The 14892-nt window shown below is 40.6% G+C and overlaps 1 protein-coding gene across 1 annotated transcript in view; it reads left to right on the forward strand.

The window, feature by feature from the left end:
• The first annotated feature begins 208 nt into the window (after positions 1–208).
• The window catches only part of LOC140425201 (dynein axonemal heavy chain 11-like), a 755586-nt gene continuing 740902 nt past the window's right edge, over positions 209–14892 (forward strand). The window contains 3 exon segments of the mRNA XM_072509215.1: positions 209–676; positions 5797–5940; positions 13965–14167. Coding sequence (XP_072365316.1) covers positions 452–676; positions 5797–5940; positions 13965–14167 — 572 coding nt within the window. The 5' untranslated portion in view covers positions 209–451.

Raw genomic sequence — 14892 nt, forward strand, 5'->3', positions numbered from 1 at the left:
CCTGAAGTTTTTGCTTGATAATCGAGATATTTGTCAGTTAATGTATGTCTATGAGCCTGTCAAATTGACGCGCAGGTTTCATTGTTTACATTGATACAAACTGATACAATTGTAACACTTGTTACCAGTGCCCACCCCCCTGGTCGTGTTGGTTTGATCCGGTGAGACTGTGTGGATCGAAGGCATCAACCTGAAGTGGGATTGTTCACTGGCGGAAGCGGGGAACAGAGGTGAACGAGAGAAAGGCTACATTTCTTTCCCATTCCCCAGGAAACCAGTCTAGAGCAGAGTCCGGTTCGGAGAAGTCTTCTTCAGTCTGTAAAATGCGCAGCTTCAATACTCCCGCTGAATGAATCGGATACGCAGTGAAAATAAAAGTTGAGCTCCATTTACTTAGACAAAATATACATTTTGTTGGAAGTCTTAAGTGCCAAAAATCAAAGTGAATCAAATGGCCGAAGAAGATGAAGAAAACCATGCTGAAAGTTTCGCAGACGACGAGAGGGTGCAATACATCGCAGACTGGATTGTCTTCTCATTGAGACTGCGAGCTGACAAATGGGTCAAATTCATCGCGAGCAAAGAGAATGAAAAACTCTTGTCCGATTTTCTTGAAAGAGAGTATATGCTGGTGTGGTTTGTCAGCGCCACTGGGCTCCTTTCAGCGTCCTGGGAGGTAAGAAAAGTCCGTGTTTCCACCATCCGCTCGCTCTATCCGGATCAGTTAATGAAGATTAAACGTTGCAACAGGTTGTGTTTAACATCCCTTCCCCTGAGTACCTGGGAAAAACATTGAAAACAAAGTAAATTAATCTTTTCTCATCCTCTTTCACGTTGGTTAACTGCTGCAATGTAAAAATATTGCATGTGTAAAAAATGCCACGAAAAACACAAGTTTTCTCAAATAAAAATGGAGTAAGGTAAAACAATTAATGGACATAAATCCTGTTTGACAAATACGAAGCGTTGCTTTTTCTTTTTAAAAAGAGATGAAGTGTTTTGGTTTTATTAAAATTGTATTTGAAGAAAATCAGCCTTAACAAGTTTCGTTAAAACTTCTAATCGAGAATTTGAATATTGCTGCTATATATTTGCTTACAGCACCGAAACAGGCCATTCGACCTAGCATCCTTGTACTTGTTTATGTTCCACACGAGCCTCCTCCTTCACCCTTCGTATAAAACCCATCAACATATTTTTATATCCCCATCTCCCTCCTATTTATCTAGCTTCCCTTTCATTGGCATCTATGTTATTCACCGTGACTATTCCTTGGGGAAACGTGTTTCACAGTCTAACCACTTTTTGGGTCGAGGTTTTCTCCAGAATTCCTCATTACAGTTATTAGTGACTATCTCATATTTATAGCCCTTACTTATGATTGTGCTTTCAAGTGGAAACCTCTCTGTGTATCCTGTCAAACTCTTTCATAATCTTGTCACCGCTCAGTTTTCTCCTTCGAGAAAAGAGTTCCAACCTGGCAATCTGAATAGGTATACTCTTTGGGATACAATATTCTAGTAAATTTTCCATCTTCTCCAGTAGCTCTGTATCCTTTTTTAATAATATGGAGACCAGAGCTATTTACAATACTGTAAGTATAGTTCAATCAAGGTTCTGTGCAAGTTTAACTTTTCCGATTTTTCAATTCGATCCCTCTGGAAATGAACCCCAATGGTTTGTTTGTTACATTGTTTAATGGTGCTGCTACTTTAATAATTTGTGTATCTATTGTTAACCGTAGATAGTGTTTAATTTATGTAGGTGCTGAGCATTAACTGGTGATTCATTTGAATTCCTTTAAATAGACAAAGACTGAAACTGTGGATGTTGGGTTATGTGTAGCTCTGTGTGTTTTATATATAATTTACTTTCTGGAGTATAATGTCTGTACATCCAGATCCCTCTGTTTCTCTACCCTATGTGGACAGTTATTTTCCAAGCAGTATGCGGCCTTTATTCTTCCCACGGATATGTTCTACCTCACACTTTAGCTATATTTTTCAAATACGTGACTTGTCTACAAGTTTATTCATGACTATCTGTAATTTAGTCCTTTTCTGCATTAATTTGGTGTCGTCTGCAAATTTTGAAATTGTAATTCCAATTCCCATGTCCAGTTATGTGAACAATGATCTGCATTGAATACCACTTCCGCCTTGAACCCCCTACTCTCTGCATTCTGTTTTTTATGCTGCTTGTTATCCATTCTATTTCTTGTTCTCTGACCCCTCGTGTTCCAACCTTAGTCATGGGTCTGCTCTGTGTTTTTTTAATCTTTTGGAAGTCCAATTTTATTAGATCTGCTACATTACCCGGATCTATCATTTTTGTCAATTCTTTCAGTCAGGTTGGTCTTTTGAAACCCATGCTACTACATTTTCTGTTTCTAGATATTTTTTCTATTCTATATTTGATTAAGGATTCCGTTGTCTTTCCGGCCAACCGTAAGCTAATTGGTCAATAGTGCTTTGACTTTTTCTACCTCCCTCTTTAAACATCGGTGTCACACTTTGTCAGCCAGTCTTCTTAACAGCTCTGACAGTAATGACCTTTTATATACATATGTATGGTATAGTGTCTTCACTGTCTTTCCTTAATTGGTTAACCACACATATTAAAAGTTATTTTTATTAACAAAGTAGACCAATGCCATTTTATTCATGTATGTACATGTTGCAGACACAATGGGCCAAATGACCTCCTTCTGTGCCATCACAATTCTGTGATGTTCCAAATGCACTGTTACATGAATATACTATTTTAAAAATTAATTCTTTCAGACAGCTTGTTAAAGGAAGGAGAAAAGATTAAACAGGGTTATTGCAGTGTGTAACTGACCAGATAAACTTGGGCGTTCAGATCCAGAAGTGACTGCGGCCATTCCTACATCAGAACAGTGACTACAATTCAAAAGTGCTTAATGGGATTTAAAGTGCTTTGAGCCATCCTGAAAGATGCTACATAAATGGAAGTTTTAAAAAATAATTCCTGACGTGTGCGTGCAGATGGACAAAGCCTTAAAAAAGCCAAAGGAATTGTGGATTTTATAAAATGGGACCGTAGAATGCAAGAGTGAAGAAGTAATAAATTTGCACAAAACATTGATTAACATACATGTGAAGTATAATGCTGGTTGACATACATGTGGAGTACAGTACAATCTGTAGCAATGGGCGCTTTGTTATACAAGGATCATTAAAGACATAAGCCTAGAAATTTGGGCCCAGCTGTTTGTGAATGAGGAGAGGGTCAAGGAATTGATTTGTGTTGCTGAATGGTGAGGTCTGAGGTGACCCTGGTTTCCTGGAGCCTGCGATTGTGCTGAGTGGGGATTGAGGGAGCTGGAGATGTGGGAGATCACAGGTGGGGTGTGGGACTGAAGTGGATCAAGGTTTTGGAGCTGGCACCTTGGTAATCATAGGTTGGAAAAAAAGACTGGTATGGTTTGGGAATGGGGAAGGGGGGTATCAGGAGTGACAAAGATCAGAAGAGGAGTTAAATGTGGGGTTGTTTTCCACAATCGGGTAAGTTGCTTTCTTTGTTTATTTCAGGTTCCCTAGGGCTGGTTTCCCTGCGTGCAGTTCATAATAGCACTGGCTCCAGAAAGAGGGCAAGGCACCAGGATTAGTTTTGGATTGCTCCATTAAAGAGTTGTTGAAAACACATTGGGATAAGTGGCCTCTTTCAGTGCTGTAAATAATCATGGCTGCAAAAATTATTAAAAGTTAAAACTACTTCAAAAGGCTAGACACAACCATTGAAATGTGACAGCTCTATAAAACTCCTGAATATAGGCCTGATACTTGTAGTTCAGAAATGGGGCTGCAACTTGTTTTAATTTAACCTGCAAATATATCCAAAATGTTACTACTTGTATAATGGAAGCTTTTCACAGAACATGTCAATATTCTTTATTTCTTGAGAAATTCTGGGCTTTTGTGATTATTTACTGGTACTCTCTTACTCAATCTGAATGTTCCAACTAATACAAGCACCATAATGAATTGAGGTACTCTTGTCCCTGCCCCTAGTTCATACAAGCATTCTTCACTTCTGATTTATTTATGCTGGTATTCATTCACTTCCCTCTCTTCCCTTGCTTTACATTGGAACTTTGCTCCTTCCCTCCCCTTTCCTTCATGCAGACGCTGTTATCCCCGTTCCTCTCCGCTTCAAGTTGCACACTCCTCTCCACCTCACCCAACCAAGCTCCCTCCCTCAATTAATGTTGACAATCTTTTTCTCCACCCTCAATTCAAGTTGGCACAATTTAGGCTGATAGTCTTCTCTCCCTATCTACTGCGCCCTCAGCACACTTGTTCTCGCCACTTGAGTTCTCACTGGCACTCCTTTTCCTCCCTTATCCTCCTGGCACTTTCCTTCCTTTCTTCCTCCACACTGCTCCCAGCTCTCACTAGACGATGCTCAAGAGGATTAAATGATGGTGTACACTATGTGCATAGTATAGGCTGTTGCTATAAGACCAACATTTATTGGTCTACCTTTGTTGCCTTCTTGACCTGCTGCAGGTACTCCCACAATGATATTGGGTAAGGAGTTCAAAGTTTTTGACACCACGACAGTGAAGGAACAGCACTATATGTTTAACTTAGGACAGTGTGTGACTTGGATGTGAATTTGGAGATGATCATGTTGTCACATGCACCTGTTGCCCATCTCCTTGAAGGAGATCAAAGGCTTGCGAAATTGAAGAAGTCTAATTTACTGCAGTGTATCCTGTAGATAGTAGACAATATAGCCATTCAACAGTGCTGCAGGGATTGGATGCTCAAAGTGTGGATGGATTGCCGTTGAAGTGGACTGCCCTGTCCTCGATGGTTGTGCTTCTTGAGTGCTGTTCTAGTTGGACTCAATCAGTCAAGTAGAGAGAAGTCCTACTCCTGACTCCTACCTTATAGGTGTTGGAGAGGCTATGGGGATTCAGGAACAATGTTGCTGCTAAGCTGTGTGAGTACGTGGTCACAATGAAGTTCGGAAGGTACTGCGCATGCCTTGCTGAGTTAAATGACGTATGTTGCTATGGCCGCACAAAAAAAAGTCACTGTGCATAGAAAAAATTGGCTGTGCACCACAACAAGATTGTAAGGGGAATATCGATCTGGAGGTGAGCCACTTTCCATAAAATACCCAGCCACCGACCTTCTTTAGTTGCCTTAGTATTTATGTAGCTGGTCCAGTTTAGGATCAGTGATGAATGTCATGGGGAAGTGGTTAGACACTCCTGTTGGAGATGGTCATTTATGTGGCATGAATGTTACTTGCCGTCCAGCTCTTGCAGTTTATGGATAATGGACTGTTTCATTATCTGAAAAATTGTGAATTGAACTTAACACTGCAATCATCAGCAAACCGCTTGTGTCTATAAAGCATTGTATGTGCTGCAGTAGAGTGAGATGCAGTCACTCCACCTCAGAAAGGATTTGAAAGCAGCATCAGGATCTTGAAACTGGTTCATTGAGGCATGAGGAGCAAATGCAAATTAGCTCAAAAGATCAGGCAAGATGCAAGTGAACTTTTGTACTGATGCTAGGTGGTCATTGTGAATGAGTTTTAATTTGTCAAGATCAGTAAACAGAATATTAGAGACGCCAAGCCTAAATCAGTTCTCAGCCACACAAGTGGGGAACAGCAGTTGCAGTACCCGTGTTGCTATTGTGTACATAGAAGTGTAGCACATTGCACATTACAATATTTATGTTTAACAGCTGGCATGTAAAACTCAATTAATGCGTGTAAGTGACTATGTCTAATCACATTTTAATTTATTTTCAGTTACCGTCAAATTTGAAAAGTAAAGTTGTTTATATAATCAAGAAAATTAGAGGTCCAATTCTAAAAGAGAATTACAGAAGAACTCTACTGTTTGGGCACCTGTCTGTAGCTCCACTGAATCAAATAACCACTTTGGTTGAAGAGGTGAGTGGCTTCTCAGATAAATTAACAAAACTAAAGGAGCCGAAGTGCTTCATTTAACACTCTTTTTCTATGAGTTTGCTCTTACCTTGGTTTTAGTACTTCGATAATTATCTTGCCAAATTGAATTTCCGCATTATAACGCTAAAAATGGAATGAAATGTAATATTTTAATTATATGGTCACAAAATCAGCAACTATTCTGGAATGACTGAAAACCAGGTCAATTGTAGGCCCCAAAAACTGGGATAGGGGTTGTGCGGTTAAAACAGATACTCAAACCAGCTTCCAGTTTTAATGGAATCAATTTTTAAAAAAAAATATTTTTTCTTAAATTTCGAGTACCCAATTATGTTTTTCCCAATTAAGGGGCAATTTAGCGTGGCCAATCCACCTAACCTGTACATCTTTGAGTTGTGGGGGTGAGAACCACGCAGGCACAGTGAGAATGTGCAAACTCCACACGGACAGTGGCCCAGGGCCGGGATTGAACCCGTGTCCTCGGTGCCGCGAGGCAGCAGTGCTAACCAATACGCCATTAATGGAATCAAGTTGATGGTAGGACAGTAACTGTTTTCTGGAGGTGAGATGATCATTTGAATATTTTAATTGGGCTGCTTGCCTCAAATTTCAGCAGAGTTTTACTTTTAATGCCCATGGGTCGAGTTTCCTATAGTTCAAGAAATGCAGAAGCTAAAGGGACGAGAGAACACTGGATACATCAGGTGTGGTGTCTTTACTTCTGGAGGTAATTAATTTCTTCCTCTTCTCCCAGAGGAAGTGATTCAAGTTTCCAAGTTAGCGCCTTTCATTTAAAAATGTATGTCTGAATATTGAATGTCAGCAGGTTACTTAATTCGTGGGAGATAGGGGAGCGTACTGGTCCTGTTGTCACCTATTCTTTGCCTCTCAGCAGGAGTCCTTTCTCTGCCTGAGGCTACTTGTAGCACTTGCATTGCTATTCCCGGCTAAGATCTGCTAATTCAACATGCACCTGAGGTTCAACTTGGACACTTCTTGTTCTGTATAGTGCAATATCATGTCAGGTATTGCAATGCCCCTTAGCAACTGAGACAGTGTTCGTCTTATTTAAACCTTTTGTACAATGAGTGAGTCATCACTGGAGATGGATAGACATGACTTATTTTCCGATTTCTACAAGTTCAGCCTCATTTAGCCACTAAGAAATGTTATGTAGAATGACTCACAATTCCCTCCTCCTCAATGCTAGACCTAGGAAGATCATCATCATGATAATAGTGGTTAGAATGGTCTAGTAATATAATTTAAACCAATCTTGCCCACAGTCTAAAGGTTTCATCATTTTTGTAGTTGCTAGACTGTATGTTGAGATGCCGGCGTTGGACTGGGGTGGGCACAGTAAGAAGTCTTACAACACCAGGTTAAAATCCAACAGGTTTGTTTGGAATCACTAGCTTTCGGAGGTGAATTCACCCGAGGAAGGAGCTGCGCTCCGAAAGTTAGTGATTCGAAACAAACCTGTTGGACTTTTAACCTGGTGTTGTAAGACTTCTTACTGTGCTAGACTATATGACAGCCATAGCATAGATTTGGTAGGAGATATTCCCTATGCTTGATGATTTTCCGAAAGTATATATTTATTAAACTTTTAATTTGGACAGCTGTCCACCCATCTTGTCCTGCTGCAATTGTGAGACACCTGTGTAACAGAATGGGAGAAATTTAATTGATGCACATTAATGCAGTGTTAGCAGGCCCACAGCCCCTGGAAGGGAAGGCGGAAATTGAGAATGAGATGAGTAAATATGCTTTCAAACACTCCATTGATTTGGAACTGTTCCATAACTAAAAAGTAAAAATTACTTCTACATCCTGTGTACTTCCTTTAAGCTTTGCTTTTCTTCCCCTGGTGCTACTGTTGGTGCACAGAATAGTTCATTGTGACTGAAGTCAACTGCATAACATAACTTGCACTCTACTGTTTACCTGGTATTAGTCATACCCTGAAGAAATTTGTGGGTTGAGTGCTTGAAAATACAACTATACATCTCTGCCAGGTTTAATATTGAGGATAGATTTGAGTTTGCATGTCATTGCCTGTGATGAAGTACCTAACCCACACTGAACATAAATTGGAGAATTTCAGGTCTGCTGCCTATGATTTTCCAACCATTTGATTTAAGTTTAACCAATCTAAGATATAGATTGGGGGAAAAAAAGATAATGCAGCGGAAATAGAATGAAATCTCACCAGGAAGATTAACTGAAGTCAAAATAAAACTGATGCTGCATTTGTACAGTACTGTCTGGATTCCAGGCAGGCAGTATCCAATTAAAACTCATTGGCTGGACTGTTCATGTTCCAGGCAAATATGATTATACATTTGTGCAAAAAGTCTGTCCTTTAGTTCACAGTTTAAATATTTAGAGACCAGGATTAGCAACATCTGCAAAGACTGAACATTTACCCAAGATACTTTTTAAAAAGAAAGTCGGAGGCCATTTAACATTAAAAAACAAACCTCATTTGACATTTTTTTGGTAGTTGCATATTTTTGATTAATTGTTCAGTTTTTGCTGCATTTCCTCTGCACTAATTCAGATTGCTTTGATCTACTGATTTGTTGCATTGCAAGACAATTGTCTCTAGCTGAAACATAACTTGCAGCACAGTGTTAATGTCAGATGCATAAACACCTGAAGCACCACGTCTTCACTGACTGTTATTTAAAGACCTTCATGTTGCAACAGATCTCTGTGCACTGGGAGCTGCCACAGAAATATACCATTGGCTCCAAGCTGATTTGGAGATTGATTTCTACATTAGAGATTGTTGGAAGGTTGGATTAGACTGGATAGCTTTCAGCCAGCATGGACACAGTGGGATGAATGGCCATCTCCCCTGTTGTCAATTTTTCTATATGCAAATAAAGGACCTTACTTGTAACTTTGACTTGCACTTTGAGCCAGTCAGAGGTAGTACATCATTATAAGAACATTATGGTGGGATAACAATGACAGATGCATAAACACCTGAGGCACGATGTCTGCATTGACTATTGCCTAAAGACCGCCCTGTCACAGCAGATTTGTGTGCACGGGGAAACCAATGCCAAACAGCTCAGTCCTGGTCCAGAAACCTCCAAGTTGATTCCTACCTTCGACCTCCTAGCTCCCCCCTCTCTCTCCCCCCCCCCCCCCCCCCCCCCACCCCCCCATCTCCAATCACACTCTGAGGTCCCTCAATGAGATGGCTGTCCCTCACATCAAGTTGGTCAGGGAGGGTGACAGTGAGGAGCATACAGAGATCCAAAGTGTGATTGGACAAGTTGAGAGGGCAAATGTATCTGAATGGTCAGAGAGAGGAACGTACAACAAGACCTGGGTGTCCTCATACACCAGTCACTGAAGGTAAGCATGCAGGCGCAGCAGCAGTAAAGAAGGCAAGTGTTATGCTGACCTTCATTGCGAGAGGATTCAAGTAAAGGAGCAGTGATGTCTTTCTGCACTTATACAGGGCCTTTGTGAGGCCACACTGGAATATTGTGTGCAGGTTTGGTCTCCTTATCTGAGGAAGGGTGTTCTAACTATAGAGGGAGTGCAGCAAAGGTTTACCAGACTGATTCCTGGGATGGCAGGACTTGCGTACGAGGTGAGATTGAATCGGTTAGGGGTGCATTCGCTGGAGTTCAGAAGAATGAGGGGGGGGATGTCATAGAAACCTATAAAATTATAACAGGACTGGACAGGGTAGATGCAGGAAGGATCTTCCCAATGGTGGGTGTGTCCAGAACCAGGGATCACAGTCTGAGGATACGGGTAGAGCATTTAGGACAGAGATGAGGGGAAATTTCTTCATCCAGAGAATGGGCGGCCTGTGGAATTCGTTAGCACGGGAAGTAGTTGAGTCCAAAACATTGTTTATTTTCAAGAAGCATTTAATACAGCACTTGGGTGAAAGGGATCAAAGGATATGGGGGAAAGTGGGATTAGGCTCTTGAGTTGGATGATCAGCCATGATTATAATGAATGGCACAGTGGGCTTGAAGGGTCGAATAGACTCCTGCTCCTATTTCTTCTTTGATCTTACCCAGCCACTTACTTTCACATTAGCGCATGATCAAGCTTATACTGTAGTGCTTTCTGCATGACCATAAGGCCCGAGGACCAAAATCCCAGGCTTCTTGGACTTCCCCAATACTGCTAGAATTCTGTGGGTGAGGAGTCAAAAATGAATGCTGCCGATGGGTGAGTCATCCAAAAATGAATGCTTCAGAATTTTGGGTCTTGCATATCTTAAAGAAAGTAGCCAGGATAAGGAGGAGACGAAACCTGAGATGCTGCGGAGTGGATGTGACAGTTGCAGAGAAATAACGATTTTAAAAAAATGTGAGGTGAAGGAAAAGCCAATTAAAATTCTACTTGGCATCAATCTGTTAAAAATTGCAAGGTAACAATGTCTGCCCCTTGGATGCCCAAGTGCAGCTAGCTCCCCTTCCCCTTGTACTGACTACTTTGACTCCGCTTACCTGTGAAGCTGTAGTATTTCCCACATCACCATTCTATAGTAGTCTTACTAATGAATGTAACAACATTTTAAGTCACTGCATCGCAATATAGTATTACAGTGAGTTAAAAATATGCGTTTTGGTTATGCAAGTCATTATAAAGTGCAATTGGTTCTTACTGGCGAAATGTTTACACAAAAATAGAAAATTTTATTGTAAATTCATTTGATTATAAGCAGTAAGACTAATATGTCACTTTCTTTGTTACTTGTTACAGAAGAAAAATATGCTTGTTTTCTGTTCCTCATTTTGTTTATTTAAGTTGGTGTGTCGGAGTGGTTAAAGGAAATCTCAGTCTCCTACGCTAAACAAGATTGCAACATGTTGTTTCTTTATCTGGGCCAGATTCAGCTACTGGTTTTCTATTATGTACAAAGCACAGCAAAGAGCTTGTCTGTTCCATCTGTTTTGTTTAATGCACTAGTAACCATGGAGTTAACAAGTAACTATCACCAATACAACCACAGCTAAACTGTTTTGTAGCTATTTGTTTATGCTTACAATAAAATATTGTGGAGAAGATTTATATGCTAGGAAGAGATCTGTGCGTTTGATAACGTAAAACCTCATGATGGTCACGGTTGAGATGCCAGAGTCAATAGCTATACTTGCTAGATATCTGTGTGCTCTAATGATGTAGTGGCAACTTCAATAGGTTTAAGTAAATTCATTGTGGGGTAATTTCCTGAATGCTCATTCCTGGGCTGAAACCATGGACTGAATTCTCCGCCGTTGGGATTCTGCGTTTTGCCAGCAGCCCTGGGGTTTCCCGACAGCGTGGGGCTGCCCCACATTGGGAAATTCCATTGACCAGCCGGTGAAACGGAGAATCCTGATGGCGTGCCGCACCAGAAATCTGGTGTGGCGGGACGGAGAAATCCGCCCCATATCTGCAAACTGTACCCATGCAGCCACATTGGTTAAACCTTGACTTTGTGCATTAGTTTAAAACGTATGGTAGTGAATCAGCAGCCCATTTCATATTCTACTTTAATTTCCATTGAAATCACATTGTCATGCAAAGTCAAAATTTATCTCCTGTTGTGGATGATATCCAACTATGTTGTTTGTAGTGAGATGCCACGCTGTTACTTCCAAATGTTTGTTTAGGAAATTTCAAGGAAAAGATTTTGGAGAAACGACAATTAATTCATTTCATGGGAATCTCTCTCTATCTCTATCTCCCACTCTCTCTCTCTGGAGAGATGTTGGGAGTACCATACCTAGGAGCAACATGCCAACTCTGTAACCTGTTCAAATAATTGTCATGGGAGTGTCCCTTTAAGAATAGTTTTTGTCATATCACATGGCTTCAGTGATGTCATTGTGTGGATGAAGCTGGGCTGTGGCTCTGAGTTTTACTTTCGCTTTGAGTTCGGACTGGCTTGAACTGCACAGGGTGAAAGAAGTGTTTTTCTTTATCTTCATTTTAAAAGCTGTTCCAGACTCTTTGGTAACATAAAAGAGATAATTGTTTTCTGGAAGGAATTCAAATCTGCTGTTTGAAAAGTGGAACAGAGCATCAATAACCAGTCTTATACCAGTGAGAATGCCGTGTGCTGGGCCACGCCTTTGAAAGGGAGTTTCTAGTTTTACTTGGATTTTGTTATTGAATTGGAACAGTTAAGGGGGAATTTGTTAAGTGTTATACATAGATTACTGTAGCTGTGTGGGATCTTTGTGTTTGTAATTGATAAAAATTCTTGCTGTGTGTGTTTATACAAATGTTACCTAAGTTCTCAGAACAAAGCTTATTTTTTTGATTAAAAGTGCCTAAGAAGTTGAATAATACCTGAAAGGCAGGCCCTTCTCACCCTAGCCAAATTCAGCAAAAAGTTAAAGATCAGGTGAACTGTATAATTTGGAGTTTTTTTAAGCCCTGGCCCATAAAAAAACAAATATGTGTTAAGCAGATATGAGGGCATGTTTACAGTCTAAAAACCATGCCAAGCTCATAGGATGGAATTTTCAGGCCCTGACACCAGTGAGCATAGAGGGTGGGACAGGAAAGGTTGGAGGACTTTACAGTCAATGGAGTGCTTATGAAGTGTAGTCACTTTTGTCATGCAGCAAGTATGGCAGCTAATTTGTGGTCAGCAATCAGGCGCAAAAAGCAATGTGTTAATGGCCTGATCATCTGTTGTGATAATTGAAGGATAAATATTGACCAGAACACATGGGACAATTTCCCTGCTCTTATTCAAAATAGTGATTTTTGAGTCCACCTGCGAGGGCAAACAGAGACTCAGTTTTGCCATCCAGAAGATAGCACTTCTGACAGCACAGCAGCCCCTTAACATTACACTAGAGTGCCAAGCTAGATAGATGTGCTGAAGTACCTGGAGTGGGAAGTGAACCCATAACCTTCTAACTCAGGGGTGACTGGACCACCAGCTGAGCCAAGGCTGGCGTACATCGATGAAGGCATCAGCAACAGATATGCAAAGGCATATTCTGATGACATTATGGAAGGAAATTGGCAATCATGGTGATGGCGTAGATTAGTTAGGGTTTGCAAAGCTCTGCCTGATAGGATGGTGGATAAGAAATTGAATAAATAATTGAAGGAAAAATAATTGTACGGCTATGGAGAAAGTGTGGGGGAAGAGATTAATTGTTCTTCAAAAGAGCTGGCTCAAACCTTGGCTGAATGACGTGCTTCTATGCATTACTATAAGATAATTCTTGGTACACTGGTTTATCTGTGCACTAGTTTGGGACTATTTCCCTCAGGTTTTCTGAATTGGTCTTAATATATAATGAAGCCTTTGGTGAGATTTTCTATGCCTCCCTGCAGCACGTTTCGCAGAAGAGAGGCGGCCTACCATTGACTAGTGGCGGGATCTTCTAGTTCACCATCAATGGGACCAGAAGATCCCTCCAGCAGGAATAAATCTTTTAATAAAACAATGCAACTCTTAAACGAGTTTCATTATAATCTTTCTCCAGCTTTTGTTCCAGTATTCTCCCCTTGTCCTGCTGTTTTAAAGGTGGAGGCCATTACTTTGGTAGAGTCAATGATGGTCCTCCAGAATCTCACCACACTCTGATCTTCACCTGAAAACCACGCACACACTGCCAGTTCTGGTCATTTGGATATGATCCAGAAGCGAAATCCTCTTATGATTATTTTTCTTCCTCGCTGTCATGTTGTAATTTAAAATCATGCAATAATATATTTTAAAATTCACAATCTCCTATTTAAGATCACTGAACTGCGCAGAGATCAAACCTGGGCCAAAATGGCCCAGTTACACACAAGATCTAAACTTTGGCCATAGATAAGAAAGGACAGATTACCACATCTGAAAGTGTTTTATGTTCGTCATGACAAAGAACACCAGCTATGTCATAACTAGGCTGAAATGTTTTGATACGTTTCCAGGTTTGGTCACGTTATTATTACTTTGTAATTGTAGCACATATTATTAATGCAATCAATTAAACTAATGAATGTTCTCCTGACATTTTCTTCAGGTTTTGGTGCCAGTTCTTTCAAACAAGAGAAGCCACAGAACATGGCCACAGTTTATTTCACAAGATGTAGACCGTCATGTGGAAAATATGAGAAACCAGGTTTATGTTGTGAAAGGTCAAACACTGGGACGGACCCTCCTGCCTATACCAAGCATCACAGCTAGAATGGGAGGCAACAGTCAGAAACAGGGGAATGGGAACAAGTAAGGTGAAAAAGTTAAATACTTGTAACAAATGCAGGTGTTAACACTGCTCTCATATACAGTTGAAAGTGACATCTTGTTCAGTTAATTACTTTAGAACTCGCCCATCTATGTTAATCAGTAATTTAAGAAAGCCAATTCATGATACTGTGGACACGAAATACACGCTGGCGTAGTTTTGAGTTTTGCTAGCCGTGCAGTAATGTGGCAGAGTGGATTACCTGCCCATCATAGAAATCATCCAATTTGTTATCCAGTGTCACCACTGTCTGCGCATTCTGGCCTGCCACGTTACAGACCAGGTGGTGCAATTCTAAATTAGCCCCTTTGTGTCTCATACACTGATAACTTTTCACGAATGTTCACAGCTGTCTAGGTGGACTGCCTAATGAATGCTAAATACAAAGATCATCAGGGTGTTAGAAACTTTTTAATTGATTACATCTGCTTAGGACCCTGCCAGCTGTCTCATTGGTGAGAAAGATATCATGCTGAATGTGGGCCTCGCTGAATGTGGGCCTTGATCTTTTTTATTAACAGTTCTATTAATATCAATTAATCATGTCGTTTCTTGGTGCTTTTGAAAGTATTTATGATTGGCGCTTTTATTTATTCATTGAAAGATACTATTCGTGGCTTGTATCAGTTAGGACATGTGCCATGTCAAAGTTTCTTGAGTAATACCTTTGCTCTGCTAGGTAGTTACTAGCAGCCTTTTGGAACAC

The sequence above is a fragment of the Scyliorhinus torazame genome, chromosome 6, assembly GCF_047496885.1.
Source record: "Scyliorhinus torazame isolate Kashiwa2021f chromosome 6, sScyTor2.1, whole genome shotgun sequence".
Lineage (NCBI taxonomy): Eukaryota > Metazoa > Chordata > Chondrichthyes > Carcharhiniformes > Scyliorhinidae > Scyliorhinus > Scyliorhinus torazame.